The sequence below is a fragment of the Paralichthys olivaceus genome, chromosome 8 (assembly GCF_024713975.1).
Source record: "Paralichthys olivaceus isolate ysfri-2021 chromosome 8, ASM2471397v2, whole genome shotgun sequence".
NCBI classification, from domain to species: Eukaryota; Metazoa; Chordata; class Actinopteri; order Pleuronectiformes; family Paralichthyidae; genus Paralichthys; species Paralichthys olivaceus.
The window spans coordinates 9,061,259-9,077,814 of record NC_091100.1 but is presented as its reverse complement, the minus strand read 5'-3'; the positions used below and the strand labels follow the sequence as shown (position 1 = coordinate 9,077,814).

General features: G+C 40.3%; 1 protein-coding gene across 2 annotated transcripts in view; it reads right to left on the bottom strand.

Moving 5' to 3' along the window:
• Positions 1 to 16,556, bottom strand: part of tbck (TBC1 domain containing kinase) — a 37,970-nt gene that overhangs the window by 12,324 nt on the left and 9,090 nt on the right. Inside the window, exons 20-24 of one of the 2 annotated variants that reach the window (XM_069530090.1) lie at positions 16,031 to 16,116; positions 14,223 to 14,259; positions 10,772 to 10,933; positions 2,118 to 2,290; positions 256 to 691 (exon numbers count right to left, since the gene is read on the bottom strand). In XM_069530090.1, coding sequence (XP_069386191.1) covers positions 566 to 691; positions 2,118 to 2,290; positions 10,772 to 10,933; positions 14,223 to 14,259; positions 16,031 to 16,116 — 584 coding nt within the window. In that variant the 3' untranslated portion in view covers positions 256 to 565. Of the gene's footprint in view, positions 1 to 255; positions 692 to 2,117; positions 2,291 to 10,771; positions 10,934 to 14,222; positions 14,260 to 16,030; positions 16,117 to 16,556 lie in introns of those variants that run through there. The other variant, XM_069530089.1, reaches the window with a different exon arrangement.

Genomic DNA, 16,556 nt, shown 5'->3' with positions numbered 1-16,556 from the left:
AGGAGAAACAAGGAGTTTGTTTTCTCCTTTTCACTCACTCAGACCAAACTGACTGGACAGGAGCTGTCCAATGAGATGGATGTCACTACCAGGGCTGAGAACCTGCTGACGGAGCTTCCTGCTGCAGTGTATGCGAGGTATGCATGGCTAAAGTAGCAGAAATCTACGGTGGCCCTGAGAGCTCAATGCACTTCAATTTAAGAAAACGCATCCAAGTCCAAATGAAATACACTTCATCAATTGAGAAACAGGCTATTAGCTAGTAATATATATATATTTATTTATTTATTTTGTTTGTGCAGTTTTACAATTACTGCTATCCGCTGTATTTGGTGATTGTATTTACGAGGATGTATTTATAGAGGTCTTCATCAGTGCTTTACAGAACAATTTAGCTATTTACCCATTCACACACGTAAGTTGTACAATCACATTTCCTGGCATTATACATTTATCTGTAATAATTAGCAATCAGCAGAGTGGTTTCTATATTGATTCAACCTATTTTCTGGATTCTAATCTACACTTAGCTTGATGTATATTGTACGTGTGTGTGTGTCTGTGGTCACTCCGGTGATGAGACTGACATTTCCGCACAGCGCACCCTTGCCTGATGTTTTCCGAGGAGGAGGTGGGGTGCAGAGAGATGCGACCATGGATCAATGCCACCGCCCATACAAATGAGCCTCGGCTGAATGAGAAAGATTACAGCAATCACTTGGGCACACAGCAGATAGGGCTGACAAGAGTGTTTGTGAGCTTTCTGGACACGATGCATTCAGGTGTGAAAGGCAAACAGGGCTGTGTCACAAAAACTAAACAAAGACAAAAGGCCTGTATGAGAGACAGCATCACATCAATAAACACTCCTCACAACTATGTATTACCCTTTACGCTGGTTTGTTAAAAAACAGAATTGCTGTCTATTTTTTATTGTTTATATATCTGCATTCCTGTATCTCAGCACTTACTCCTGTGGACGGTGTAATAGTAATAACTTTATTTCTAAAAACTGTTAGCTGTTAGAAAGTGCTTCACAAGAGGATACAACAAAACCAAAAATACAAAACATTAAAGATGACAAGCACAGAGCATCAGACAAATTCATCCAAATGAACTTAACGTATCTTGTTTAAACAAATCAATTTGTAAGAAGTGCTATATTAATATGGTTTTACTTTATTTATGACATATTTTCACTGGTGGTATTTTTAGACAAATCAATATTTGGTCACTTTAGAGACTGAAGCTGCCATGCACTGTATCAAAATAGAACTTTTAATTTACGGAAACAACTCATTCTAATTTGTTGCCATTGTAAACCCGCTGTGTTGTACATGTGTGAAAGGCAAACACCGGGTAAACTCCGAAGCCAATTCTCCAGATTTTACCCAGAGGTCATGTCTGAAAACGGATATAGCCAGACGGTGGACGAAACAACTCAAAACCAGAGAGAGGAAAGTGGATGATGCCAACACATAATGTCTTAAATTTAGGAATTCTTACCAAAAGAAACAAATATCTGAGGAGTAAACTCTACCTTAAAACTTAATCCAGCTGCACATTTAAGCCTGAATACTAATTACTGAGGAAATATAAACTGATTAAAAGATTGTTTACCTATATATAAATATATACCTACTTGCATTTTTTTCACAGATATTCTATAACAAAAAGTATACCAACATATTCTCATTGTTTATACCAAGCTAATACTTCTGAAGCGCCTCGTTAGTTTGTTATCACAAAGCTGAAATTTAAAGAATTATTATTTATTTCACTTGTTTGTTAGGGTAAAGACTTTCTGCAGCATAACAAGTATTATTCTGTGTCCAAAGTATATTTTTAATTCAGCATTTGTTGACAAATTTACTGGTTTCCTTGTACAAAGTCCTCAATGTCATGAATGCAGGAAACGCCAAAGACATACATAATGGGGAAAAACCACAACCAGAAAAAACCCCCAGGAAATCAATAAAGAAAGAATAAAAGAATACTTCCTCATTGAAACACTCGTTAACAGATTTACACATTGAACTTTCAGTTTCACTTTACTTCTGGAACTTTTAAAGTTCAAGTGTGCAGGTCTGTGTGTGTGTATGTGTGTTAAAACTCACCAGGTCTGTCTTGGGCATGTCCTGATAGTCAGATGAGTAGTATGTTGCCGTTTTTCCAAAGCCATTGTCGCCAGCAACCTTTGGCGGCTGAGCATGTTGTCGGTATGTGGCGCTCTTTGGTGTCCAGCAGAAGAGGTTGATGGATTCACGGACGCAGCGCTCGATGTCAATTTCTGCGCGAGAGAAGCGACAGAAGCAAAACAGGAAAAATGTGACTTGCCAAAGTTAGGAGCTACTCCAGGAAACATCATAAAAAACATAGTGGTCTCGATATCACAGTTTTCAAGGATTTAAAGAGTAGACAAATATAAGCAAGGAACATTAAACTGAACCCTGTAAGTGATTCAAAACTTTTTTTATTTATTGTTACACCGATCAATCAATCAGCTGATTAAATGGGCCTTTATCTGGAGGTTTGAAGTAATTGGTCAACACCAAAAAATGCTCAATGAAGTCAAATGACTTTGTGTTCATTATTTTAGACAAAAAGTAAAAGCAACAATATAATATCAGCACTATGTGTTTGTCATTGACGACCCTGCTCTCTAAATATGGGCCATTGATAAACCCATGAGTCAATATGTATTCTTTTTAAGATTACATGAGGTTAACACATACATTGACCTGTCCAGGGTGTACCCCTCCTCTAGCCCAATGTTAGCTGGGATTGACTCCAGCCCCCCACCACCTCTAAAAGGATGAGCATTACAGACAAAGGATGGATTGCGGTAGGACATTTTTACATCCCAAGACTTTAGGTACTGGTCAAATAAAAAGTGGGTCCTGATGGCAGCGCTAAATAAAAAGTTAAGGGATCATTACGTTTATGAGAATTCCTTGAAGACATAATTGTTGTATTAAATGTAATGGTAATTCATTCAGCAATTCTGACGACATTTCACTTAGGACCTCAGAACAGGGGGTATTCTTCTAATCTCTTAATTCTCAACATTTTACTTTAGGAATCGTTCAACTGATGAGTGAGCAAATGAATGAATGAGATGAATGATTAAAAGAAGCACGAGAATTTAAAAAAAAGGTGATTATATCCGTTGAATCAGACATAAAGCTAAGGAGATTATGTAAATGTTTTATGGGATGATTAGTTGTAGAAGTGAGTAGCTTGACCTTGGCATTTTGCTGCCATTAATGATTATAAATCATCCAACACTTGAAGATAATAACTGGGCGTCATTTTGCTGCCGTCCCTCGTCTGAGCTCTTGTCCCGAAATAAGTTTTCACTGCAAAAGCAAAATTTCTCTTCTTCCCTGCTTATGCCTCTATGCAGTATCCATCCTTCTCCTGCTCCTCGCATTGAGAATAGAGCAGATTAGAGAGCAGGACTCAGTGGATTAGCAAAGGATTTGGGTAAATTAGGAATTTTTACCTTCGCACTCTCTCACACTGACAGCCTCTCTCTTTTACTCCCCCCTTTTTGGAGAAAAAGCAAGGCTGGCTAATTACCGCTCTTTGGTGTGACCTGCACCTGGGTCAGGCTCAAGTGAAATAACATAGATGCATCTTCCCCCTCGCCTCCCCCCTCTGTCCCGAGGCAGAGTCAAGGTTATGGGGGTTGTTAGCTCTCGTGGACTGGGACCTCACAGACTCAGTTACAAGGTTCATTCAAGTGAAAAACACACTGGTGGTCTGAGATTCCTCACCGACAGGCTCACAGGCAGCACAGGGAAACACATTTTCCATCCCTAGGGCGGCAAGTGCTGCATGCAATCACTCCCTCTGCTAAAAGAGGCAGGGATGAGGAAGAGGAGATTGATGGCTACTTTAACAAGGCCTGGGCTCAGCTGGGCACTGCACGGCAGCCAAATCCATTACGGAGTAATTTTTCTTTTTAGTCAAGACAAAATTACATTTGGTAATTATGCAGAGGCGTTGATTGTGGGCTGCCACTTGTTACCATAAATAGTAGAATAGCATGATTAGTCACTAGTTACTCAGGCTTTGTGGAATTGGACCGTGGTGCAAGAAAGGGCCGACAATAATGGGATGAAAGAGGTCAGTTAATTCTAGTTCTTTGGGAAAATCTGTTGAACTACTATGTTTTGTCCTATTGTTTTAAAACAAATACACTTGAAATCTGGGAAATTACTCTTGACTGTCAATCCACAGAGTATAAAGCCAACCATCAGTGCTTGAGACATTCCCCTTCTCCCATTAATGTAAACCATGATTACATCTATAGCGTTCAGTTGGATGGTGAGAGTAGGAAGTGACTATTGTCCAGGGGGTTTGTCCATCCTTCATCTACCAGTGAATTGCACAAATCTCTGTTGTATGTGGAAACCATTCATCTTATCAACTTCACAATTGGCATGTGTATTGTTTAGGGCCCAAGGGTTGAGAGATTTGGAAACTTGATACACTCAATATTGATAAATTCAGAATAAACAAGTGATCAGTGCTCTTGAGCAGCGGCGGCTGGGACTCATCAACGTCAACAGCGTAATCACAACAATGGCAACAACAACTGATCATCCAATGAGGGGTTCTGCGTACTGAGTTGAGCTTCACTCAATTTTGAAAAGAAGGTGTACAGCTATTTGTGCAGTAGAGCTGGTGCAGCATTTCTGATGAAAGTTTGTATCGTTAAAATTTTTACATGAAAAAGAAACCATAATAATTTCTGTACTTACAATCCATGTGAAGAGCTTTCATTGATCCACATCATATTTCCTGTAGGTTTTAGAAAAGTTAAAGGTACCTACATTGTTCAGCGAGCCGAGCTTGATTTAAAGTGATGAAAAGCTTCTGGGATCATCAGCCCATCTACAAATTAGCATCCAATTTGTGTATGTATAGAAAAATAGAGGATAAAAGTTTCCAGGTCAATATTGTCATGGTACAATTGATATGACTCAGCCAGGCTCGCTTACCGCTTCTGTTAATTTCCTGAAATTTAATTATACATATACATACTTATAAACATTAAAATACTACAGATTGGATGATCAGCCAAATCATTAAATGTAAATATGTAAGATAAGGGCCCTATCGTACACCAGTGGTGCCAAGAACCATGCATGTGCTAGTTTGCTGATGCGGTTGTCAGTTTTTTCAAATGAGATTTCACTTTTGACCTATAAAAACCTGGTCTTAAGTCAGCATTGCAGTATTTTCACTTTGTTATTTTAAGTGCATATCATCTATTAAGAGAATAATATTCTCCTACACAAAAACACACAGATGGTTTGTTTGTGCGCAGAGTGCAACTATTTTCTTTGGAGAGAAGTGTTCTGGCATGTACACCATTACAATAGCAATCTGCCAAGGTGGACGGCTGACTTTTACAGGTAATGGGAGATGGCAATCGGATTGGTTTATTCCATGTTTCGCACTAAACACACCCATAATTAATTAAGAGGCCAAGTAAATCCATTTTGAACGTTGCGCTTGGCATAGCAACCTTTTATTCAGCTGTTAAAGCAGCAACAATGAATGTGTACACACCCTCAATGCACTTGCACCATGTGCTTTAGACCATGAGCTTAGATCGTTAGAATAGATTCCTGAACCTTCAACATCAATGTTCTGCTTCTCCTTCTGCCAATGTTCTCAACGTGTCGTAGTGTGCAGCGTTGCCATGAGCACTCTCAGCAGCCCACAGTTGTTTTTCTCAGAACTAAACATCTATAACTGGAGCTCATCAGTTCTGCGCCCAGCTCTGCTCATTGAGACGGACGTTAATGTCCCGTGAAGGCAAATGCTGCTGCATCATCAGTAAACACGCGGCTGCTGTCAGCCGGAGAACCTTTCTGGTCCATTGTGAATCAATGAAGTCTCCAAACGGCAGAAAGTTATAGATTGCCCCAGGCTACAAGACTAAGCAAATGAGAATCACAAAATGAGATTAATTGCCAATAAAAAGACAGGCTGAGATGTATTGTTGGCTCCAGGGGAAGATGTTGCAGCACAGGTCTTACCTATTTCACATTTAATTTAATTTAAGACTACGATATATTTCAGAAAAACTTAATGGGAAACAATTCAGAGGTAATGTAGTCTTCTGTGGTGGTGGTGGTTTAGAGGGTCAGGAAGACTTCAGGGACATTGTTGTGAAGAGAAAGTTGTAAGCAGGGGGATGAGTGTACATTCTCCGAATCAGATGACATATTAATAGTCCGGGCTACATGTAGTTCAACATGAGTCATAGTCTGTATCACTTCCCTCAACTCTGGACCTCTTCTCTTCTTCTCAGTATTGGCAACTATAGAGTTCACAGTGTTATGTGTAATAGGCTTGTCACTGAGAATTATTGTCACTGGCCCCATTTACTGCCAAGAGAGAGAGGAGTGTGTCTGAATCATTTAAGAGCCACTGTCCTGTTACGTTATCTTGACCGATAACTTTTTATTCCGACAGTCACACACAGGAAAAGGAGAGTGGACAATTTTTATTTATATTTTACAACTAAATGTCAAGCCTACTTATGCATCTTTTAAAGTTCATCCATCTCTCTGAACCTTAAATTAAGTCAAAAACGTATAATACAAGGATTTTATCTTTTTAGCCCAGACACAATTAAAGCATTATGTAACGCTTACATCAGGCGCAGGTTTGAATGGACAAAAATAGTGGTGCTGAAGGTGCAAGTAGGAAATGATGTGCTATAGAGACAGGTTAGGATAAAATGCATGATGGCTAAGTTTAAAATAACAAAAACTGGTTTACAATATAATGTAAATACAGTGCTAACATGCTCTTTCCTGGAGTGCTTTGAAGGTACAGTGTGTAGAATTTAGTGACATCTAGAGGTGAAGTTGCATGTGAGGACCCACTCCCGATGAAGTATTTAAATATAAAGGGCTAATTCTAAGGTAAAGAAAACAACAATTTTTACAATTTAGATGATCACACTAGTGAAAACATACTATAGGATTATTTTATATTAAATTTCTGCTAATAGATCCCTTTCACCTACATTGTACACACTGGACCTTTAAGACATGTACACGAATATCAGCTATATCCTACATTTTTAGAGTATCGTTAAAAGATTCTTTTTGATTTTCTCTTTGTGCTACTTTTGCCAGACTGAGTCTATTTTCCTTCTCAGTTTCTTTCATCCAGCCAGCATCAGGGTTTTTTTTTTTTTCTGGTCTCACACATGCCGTTCCTGTAGTTACAAGCATGTGGAGTCTGCTCTGAAACAAATGAATGCAAGACTCAGTTGTATGAGGACATCAATTCTGCTCGCCTTATGGCAGAAAGGAGCAGGTGCGGCCCACAAATCAAAAAATCTCACAGTCTATGTGCTTTATGTTCGTGTGTGTGTGTAGTTTAATAACATCGTGAATGTGGTGAGATGGATGTACACACTGACCTCCAAAACCTTGTTTCCAACAACATTAGAGACTTGTATAACTTACATATGTAAGCAGGCCACACTTGTGTCCAATTTACCTTGTATGCATCACATGTAATGAATGATATGTGGATGTATTAACCATTCAACAAAAGGTTTTCTCTGCTCTGTGAGGCTGTATCATAGAAAGATGACTGCTCACCAAAAGTGAAGCCTAAGTGCCTTGGTTGCCCCCTGGTGGGTGGCTGCAGGATAGGTCATGAATCTCATCTCCTTTAAGTTAGTTGATAAGACATGGACCAAACAAGACAATTAAAATAACAAATAAAATAATCTAAATGGTCACTGTCTTAGTTTAGAATGTATGCATAATAACATTTTTGTTAATCTGCCCTAATTTAAGGTTTCATCCTCTCAGAATCATTAATATCTGTAAGAAATTTCATTCACTGGTTGAGACATTCCAATCTGGACCAAGGTGTTGGTCAAACTGACAAACTCAAATTACCACTCTCAGAGTCCCGCTGCCAGCACAGCTTAAAGAGAATAATAAATACACTCCACACATTACACACTAATAAGCACACAGCAGTAAGACCTCTACTTCCATTTAGCAAACGTGATAAATGCTGTGTTGATCAGCTTGGTACTGGATTGAATTTAGCAGCTAAGCCTGCAACAAGTAAAATGAAAGTATTTTGAGTGTGGACCAGAACATGGCTGGAAGCTTAAGTAAACAAGCCCTGTTTGAGGTCACTCTACAGCCCAGATTTCATTCCTAATATAGTTTGCAGAGACTGCCAGATACTACACTGTAACTACCCAGGTATACACAAGCTGCGATAATGAGGCTGGCAGTGATATACAGAAAAAAGCTGGCAGAGGCAGCCACTCTCAGGAATCCTTGCCAAAGAAGCTGACGGCAGCTCTAGGCCAACATATTTTACCTTTATAAGGAGAACTGGCTCTCCTTTCGCCTTCCGCCTCAATCACATGAATCTGTTGGACTCGGGCAGTAAAACACAGTGAAGTATGGCAACATTGAATTTGGGCAGAAGGGAAGGCTGCTGGCCTTAGTTTACAGAGTGCTCCAGCATCCCTTTTGGACAAATCGTCCCTGTGTCTGTTGGTTTTAAAACCCCAATGTCATTTCGCCTCTCAGCTAGAAAAAAAGAGGGATGAGCTGTATTTGGAAATCGAGTTTTAAAGGAAATTGTGAGAGCTATACCCTTGGCAAAGACATTCTGAAGGCATACATTATGAATGCTACTCTCGGATTTTATGTCACCAATACTTTGCTGAGGGAGTCGCTTTGTGAACAGGAGCAGTAAAGTGGCCACATATTAAGAGCCTCTGTTTGGAGTCTTCACTCTGTGTGGCATATACAGTCGATAAAAACAGCACAATCCATCAGGCAATGTGTCAGCGTCTGCCAAGACCATGTTGAAAATCCCATGGACCGGGAGACAGTCTATTAAAAGTACTTAAGAAATATATGTAACCAACAGAGCAAAGCTAATAAGCATGCTTTTCCATCAACCGCGTATGATTAGAATCAATCCTCTGAGTTCCTCGTCTCCGTGTTGGCCCTCCTCCTGTGTCCTATTTAGGAGAGGAGGCAGAATAGCTCCTCTTGCCAGTAATGCACTGAAACCTGCAGGGATTAACAACCAAACCGCTGAGTTAAAGACTTTATTTCCGTATTTGCCACCCCACCTCTGCTCCTCCCACATCTTCTTTCTGCACCACACTGATATTTCACTAAAGAGAAGTTAAATAACTATAATTTACATGTTCAATAATGAGTGTGAGAAATCAAACAGATGCTGGTCACATGTGATGGTTCTCATGGTGGATTACACCTGTTTACTAGTTTGTTTGCTGCCGATGCCATTTCCCACCAACACCTTAAATTTGTGTAGTTTTAACACAAACTCAGTCTTAAGCCTCTAAGCCTCTCTGGATCATGAAAGACACTTAACTTTAAAGGAGACATATTATGCTCATATTCAGGTTGATAAATTAAATTTGAGTAATCATTTGAAGAGGTTTACATGCTCTAATGTTCAGAAAACACATCACTTTAGCCCAATCCCCTCTGATTGGCCAGCTGTCATTTCCTGGTTTTGTTAAAGGTCCAGTGTGTAAGATTTAGGTGAAAGGGATTCAGAAATTGAATATAAAAGAATCCTAATGATGTTTTCACTAATGTGTAATCATCGAAATTCAAATTGTTGTTTTCTTTACCCTAGAATGGGCCCTTTATATTTAGACAAACTAAGCACTTTTTGAGTTTTTATGATAACAGAAGGCTGCCACAGGTTCTCATTCTTGTTTTGAAGGGGAGGGTAAGGTGAGGGGTATTCAGCTGCAACTTCACCACTAGATGTCATTCAATTTTACACACTGAACCTTTAAGGGTTTGCCAGATTAGCCACTAGCTGTGCATTGTGAGGTCACACCTCATTGCCTTGAAGCGGAAGTATCTGCCGGACAACTGACGAGGTGATCGGGAGAAAGATGGAGATGTAGCTCTGAAAATAGGATGAGTTATGGAAAGACTGGAGGACCGCAGAGGTTGTGATTTCACTGGGAGACAATACCCAGGGCGCAGATGTTGACCGTTTAACAGATGCACAGCTGAGTGTGGCCCCCCTAGAGCACATCAAGGAGGGAGTGTGTCTGTGTAGGAGTGCAGAGCTGCCTGCTTGAGGATATCATTAACTCATACACATCAGCACACATCAGTACTCTGAGGCATTATCTGTGTTTTGTTTAGATGGACAACCTTCAAATCAGGTTTTCCACAGTGGTTTTAAAACTACAGAGGTACTATAGCTACAGCAAATAGGCCTGGTGTTAATTATCAATTAACATTTTGCCAAGGCTGAGTACAGATCTCACCTGCAAAGAGGGAGACATGTAAGACAGCAAGTTAATAAAAGAGCCCGAATGATAGGGATTTTTTGGGGGGTGTTGTCGTGATACCGATATATCAGCCGACATATTGACAATGATATCTTATATGTCGTTAACAAACCCTAATATTGAATATATGTAATTGAAGCTTGATGACATATACAACCAAATATATATATATATATATATATATATATATATATATATACAACTTGAATTAAGACAATGAACATATTTGTTTCGTTAAAAACATAAATGCATATCTTTTCTGCATTGTTTACTCTGTAGAATAAAAGTTTTCATATTGCTAAACACTGATATCGATATGTTTCTTATCGGCCTATATTGTCAGCCAATTGATATATCAGTAGGGCTCTAACAGAAAAAGATGTAAATACCAGCTCATATTCTCACCTGGCAGGTCCGAAAAGAGTAGGATGCACTCGTTGAAGCCATTAGCCAAGAGACGATCCCTGAGCTGCTGCAGAATAGCCACACCGATGCAGAAGGGGAAAGAGGAGTTGCCCAGCAGCAGCGTGTCCCACAGGTGGAAGATCTTGTGCAGTGGAAACACATCTGCAAAATGTGTGCGAAATGAATACAACAAAGGAACTTTACAAAATCACTGTAACCAAAAGTGCCGAAAAAGATAAATCCCTCCAGGGACACACAACAGGATCCTGCAGGCAAGACAAAAGCTTTCAACATGCACACAGTGAGAAATGGGGCATCAGTTTATACATAATGATTATGATTTCCATGTGCATAGTGCATTTACTTAACATGGCTCTGTGGCTGCGAAATGGCAAGCTCGCTAAGCAAAATTGTGCTTTGGCGAGGTTGCCTGGAGGGATATTTGGCGCGGGGGAGGCAGCAGGGAAAAATTTTAGGTGGGTGTTGTTGTGGAAAAATGACAGGAAGAACATCTGGGGGCCGAGGAGCTTTAGAGCGAGAAACCTGCGCAGGTTATCTGGAGCCAAATAAAACCACATCCTGATAATACGTCCCACTGCAGATATTATTTCAGTCAGATCACTTTCAGCATTTGAAATTTTAATTGAGATTTATGTATGACAACCAGCACTGCCCACCTGTTTATATCATGTCAGGGTTTGTTAGCGTGGATGCTCGGCTGCAGACGAGTGTGTGGGCAGAGCGTGGCTGAAGTGAGGCAGACTGAGAGAGCAGGAGTGGAGAGAAAATGCCTCAGAGGGTCCACACCACATTAGCAGTCAGCAGTCACACTGGTGCATGTGAGTGACAGGCAGTGTGTGTGTGTGTGTGTGTGTGTGTGTGTGTGTGTGTGTGTGTGTGTGTGTGTATGTGTATGTGTGTGTGTGTGTGTGTGTGTGTGTGTGTGTCTATATGTGAATGGAAGATGACCCTCCAACCTTGTCTCATATTGGATTGGAGACATTAGCAGTCAGAGAGATGCACCTCCTGAATACTGGACTCACACACTGCCTCAGGGGGAGGATAAGGGGTAAAAGGGTCACACCTCACACCCTATACCCTGGGAGTGGTCTGTGTGTGTGTGTGTGTGTGTGTGTGTGTGTGTTAAACTAAAGAATGAAAATGATCTGCAAAGTGCAAGGTTCAGATAAATCAATAGAAGGAGTACTTGAAGAGTAAGTTGGCTCTGTTTAATATAGATCACACGAGTTTTCTATTAGAGTCTGCAGAATACGGCAAAGTCCTAATGAATCTTTCCAAAATGATATCAAGAAGGCAAAAAGTTATTCAAACACTTGTGATGGGGGCTGCACCATAGAGGTTAATTGCATATTATTTAATTTGCTACAATGATCTGTGACCCCTTTTAATATGCTCATATTTCAGAGCTCAGCGGAGAGATAAAAGCTTAATGCTGCCATCAGCTGCCAAAGTGCACCAGCCAAGACTTAAATCTCTCATGCAGCACAGAAAGTGGGCTCTGGACTAATACATGTTTCTTGATACCTGCAATTACAGCTGGAATCTGTAATATTTCTTTGTATATAGAACCAAGTACAAAGGCCTGGAAATCTTTCTGATTGAAGAGTTTTCAAAAACTACACAGAAATCAGCAACCACATGAATCCCACCTGGCAAATTTAATCAAATAGTTCGACCCAAAAAAATTAAAATACATTTTCAAAAGGCAAATTCTACATTCTGCACAGAAACAGAAGGATTGTGTCCTGCAAGAATGTTGAATGCACTTATTGTAAGTCGCTGTGGATATAAGTGTCGGTAATGTAATGTAATGTACACCTACTATGATTTCTACACTGTATTTCAAAACTATCTTAACCACATTTGGGTGTTGTTCCACATTGACAGTCTGAGTCACTACTTAGATGCAGAGAATGTCACAGACTGGTCCATAGGGAGCACTATGATACGCCTGTACAGATCTGTTTAGTCACAGAGTCACAGAGACATGAGACTTAGATCAGTCATTTTCTTGCATAACAAAACATTGTCTGGGCATCATCAACAAGGCATGGTCCTGTCTGCGACAGTTTGACACTTTTACTTCCCTTGGCAAATACTGGAAAAACTGTAGTTTGCACAATCAAGTCTCTTCTGCTTTCTAGTCTGTCTCTAGTATTGCACCATCCCTCCCCTGGTGCTTATAGTATTTTTCATATACATTTTTTTATTTTTTTATACTTAAACAAATACACCACAGCGGATTCCTGGTATGTGTAAACCTGCTTGGCAATAAAACCAGATTCTGATTCTGAAAAATTTAAATACGTATAATGTCCAGCATCCATTTGTGAGAGCTTATCTTACAGTTTTAAATACTTCTGGGAAGTACTTTAATCTTGGTGTTATTATTAGATGACCATACTGTTTCTACATATAAGTAATTCAGAATTATCTAATTACTTCAATATTTTTCTGTTTCTGGTTTTAAAGACTCATAATTGAAAATACATCCAACTATTTACTCTGAACATGAATGTGTCATTGTCTCATTTCTCATGTATCCTGTTAACTGATTAACTGTGCAGAACTGAGCAGATAATCCACTGACACAGACCATAGACTATAAATAAAGATGAACGATGTGTCTCAACTTCCTCCCACGGTCCAGAAATGAAGCCAAAATATCCGGGAAACAAATACTGCCATCTTGCACATTTGGGGCCAGAGTCATTTGGAGTCTGCACAGCAGTGATCAGGGGACTGAGCTGTGGTAGCAAGGTCCCACCGATACACGATTTAAACTGTAAATCATGATGGTTCCCCCCCGTTTTACTGCATTCAAATTTACTGAGACAATAGTCAGTGTGATAAGAACTACCTAAAAATCCATAAACCATCTATGAGAAATATTTATGTGACATGCACTTTGACTTTTTACTATGGTCAATGTCCCATCTGCTAAAATTGAGGAGGTATAAATTTTATACTGCAGCCAGCAACCAGGGGGTGATCGAGACCCTTTGGCTTCACAATCATGTCGTCCATCTTTATACAGTCTATGATGTAGACCTTATGATGCATTTGGACGTTTTAGAAAACTTAGTGAGTCGTTTCTAACTTAGTATTTTGTTGGATGTTTGCAGCTGCATCTTGATGAAGTGATTTTTTTTATTCACATGAATAAAAATTTCAGATAAATAAAGATGAGCTGGTAAAAAATCTGAGGACTGAGTGTTTGAGTCTTTTGCCTTCAGGAATAGAAATAATTAGCGGCCGAAATAAAGGTCACCATGAGAAAAAAAACACACAAAGACAGAACGTGTCTACACTGGAGCAGATGACCTTTTCAGCCTCTTTTATCGTTACTCTAACTCAAAATACCCTCTGAAAAGTTTGGGATCCGTGCTGCAGTGCATCCACACTGTGAGAACAAGGAGAAGCTACTTACGTGTAAACATCGTCAGGAACCATGGAATCGCATAAAGCTGCACGGAAAAGAGGAAATAAAGAATAAAGATTGTGTTTAATAATCGATTTGTCAGACACAGAAACAGCAATAAAGAGGAAACAGCTTCAGTTATCAGTCAATGGGGAGGAAACAAACAATGAATTTTATTGTGTCAATCTCGTCATCCCTCCTTCCTCTTGTCCTCTCCATTCCACACTTACCCAGGAGGACATGCAAAGACCACACACGAACACACACACACACACACACACACACACACACACGCACTCCATCAATAACCACCTGCTCCAACACCTGGCAATTGATGGTTACTGCCGCTGTGGCTCTGTAACACTCAGCAGCAAAAAGGTCTGGAGAAGATATATCTGCAGCTTCTCTCAGCCACTTAACTGACAGCTAATTGCAGGGAAGCTGGGGACTGTTCAGACAACCTCCTCTGCGGCCAGGAGTGATGAGCAGGAGAGGAAGCCACCGCACTCCCAAGTTCCAGCCTCAATCTTAACAGCTGTGCAGCAGCACTGCGAGTCCGGCCAGATTGGATTAGTGTAGGTGTAAATGGCAGACCCAGGAGAGGAGAAGCGGCCAAATTGAAAATGGCCTGAATTAGACCACTGGCTACATCCAATCTGACTGTGCCTGTGGCATCACTGGAGCGCAGACCTTGAACGCCACAACATTTCTGCCTGATTACTTCTTCCTTGTATAAGACCTGCTTGTATAAGATCTTTCTGAATAGACAAAATATATCAAGCTTGCCATGTTTTGATATGCATACATGTGAATTGAAAATCCATTTAATACTGCAGAGATATTTGATCTTTTAGGGCAGACAGATTGTATTGCCTCGGTGAAACAACAGTTCAGGGTGCTCTCTGAAGTTCACAGAGGAAAAGGGAGATTAAAGGTCTGTAAAGTTTAATTACTGGGATTGACATCAAGCTTGAAAGCTGTGTCAACAAAGCTTGTTCCAATATTATCCTAGCCTAACAATGAAAGCAGGCATAAGACGTTTCCTTTCCTGGTTGTTTTGTACGACCAGCAAGTGTCAAGTCAGCATCATAGGACCATGATTTACCCTGAAGACCAACGTAGGATATATAGACATTTTAGCAACAAGCACGTATCTAAATATCTTTTTTTAAGCAGTTTTAATTATTACAGATGAGCAGTTTTGTGCATCACAGGCACCACTTCAGAAAAAGGAGCTGCAGCATTAGAAACTGTGAGCAGCAGGAGGGTTAAATCCCTGACTCCTCAGCGATAAAGACCCCACTTTTCATTGGATGATATCCCAGAAGCCGGTCGACGGCCGACACACATTCATCAGCACACTAACTGAAACCCGAGAGAGACAGTGGAGACTTTAACCTTGTCGCTGTCAGAGCAGAGCTGTGAGAGGGAAAGCGAAGGGCAGCAAGAGGAGGCACAGAGTAAGAAAAATACGGTCAGTGTGGCAGAGGACAATCATTAAGTGTGCCTGGCAGACATTAGTCGTTGTATAAATCATCACTGCTGGACTATAGGGAGAACTTGACCCTGTCCAAAGATTCTGGACAGGAGTGTGTGGAACAAAAAAATGTCAATGACAATGAAAGATATACACAGTGATCTATGGATGGGCATTTACTTTGCCATTGGTGCGGAGCAAGAAACTGGAACAATTCCCAGCCAACTCTGAGTTCCCATTAAAGGTTAACTTGCAATAAAAGACGTGATGCCCGACTGTGTCCTCCACTAATGTCTATTGTTGTCAGTGGGACAGGGCACGTGCACTCTTGATTACTTACATCTGGAATGAAGCCAATCTCATTTAGATGGTTGCTGAGTTCGGGGTCATGGAAGGCAATCATTTGGGAGAAGACCGTCAGGTACTCTGAATCAGGCAAAAGGGCAAAAGGGACAAAATGAAATCTACTGGGCAGAATTAGTTTGATGGTTCACTTGTCCATAAGGAAATAAGGAGAATGGTGCCACTGTTCTTACTCAGGTACAATCTCCTGTGAGAAGCGTGTAACTATAATCAGGTCAAGCAGGTTCAAGAGTAACGCTGAACTGTAGCCAGTTAAACAGACTTAGAAGTAATTGAAAACCAGCTTTAATCTCCAATATTCACCCAGGAAACTTTTAAATATCAAGAATTCTGAAGAGAGTATAGTGTATTTGTAACAGTGGGATCTCCTCTGGTTCAGGAAGCTGGGAATCATGGGTAATAGCCACCATTAAGTTGTGTTTCAGTTCAATGAGTGGGACTACGCAGTCAACACATTGATAGACATTGTATTTGTATTTGTACCACTAATTCGCTCACAGAAT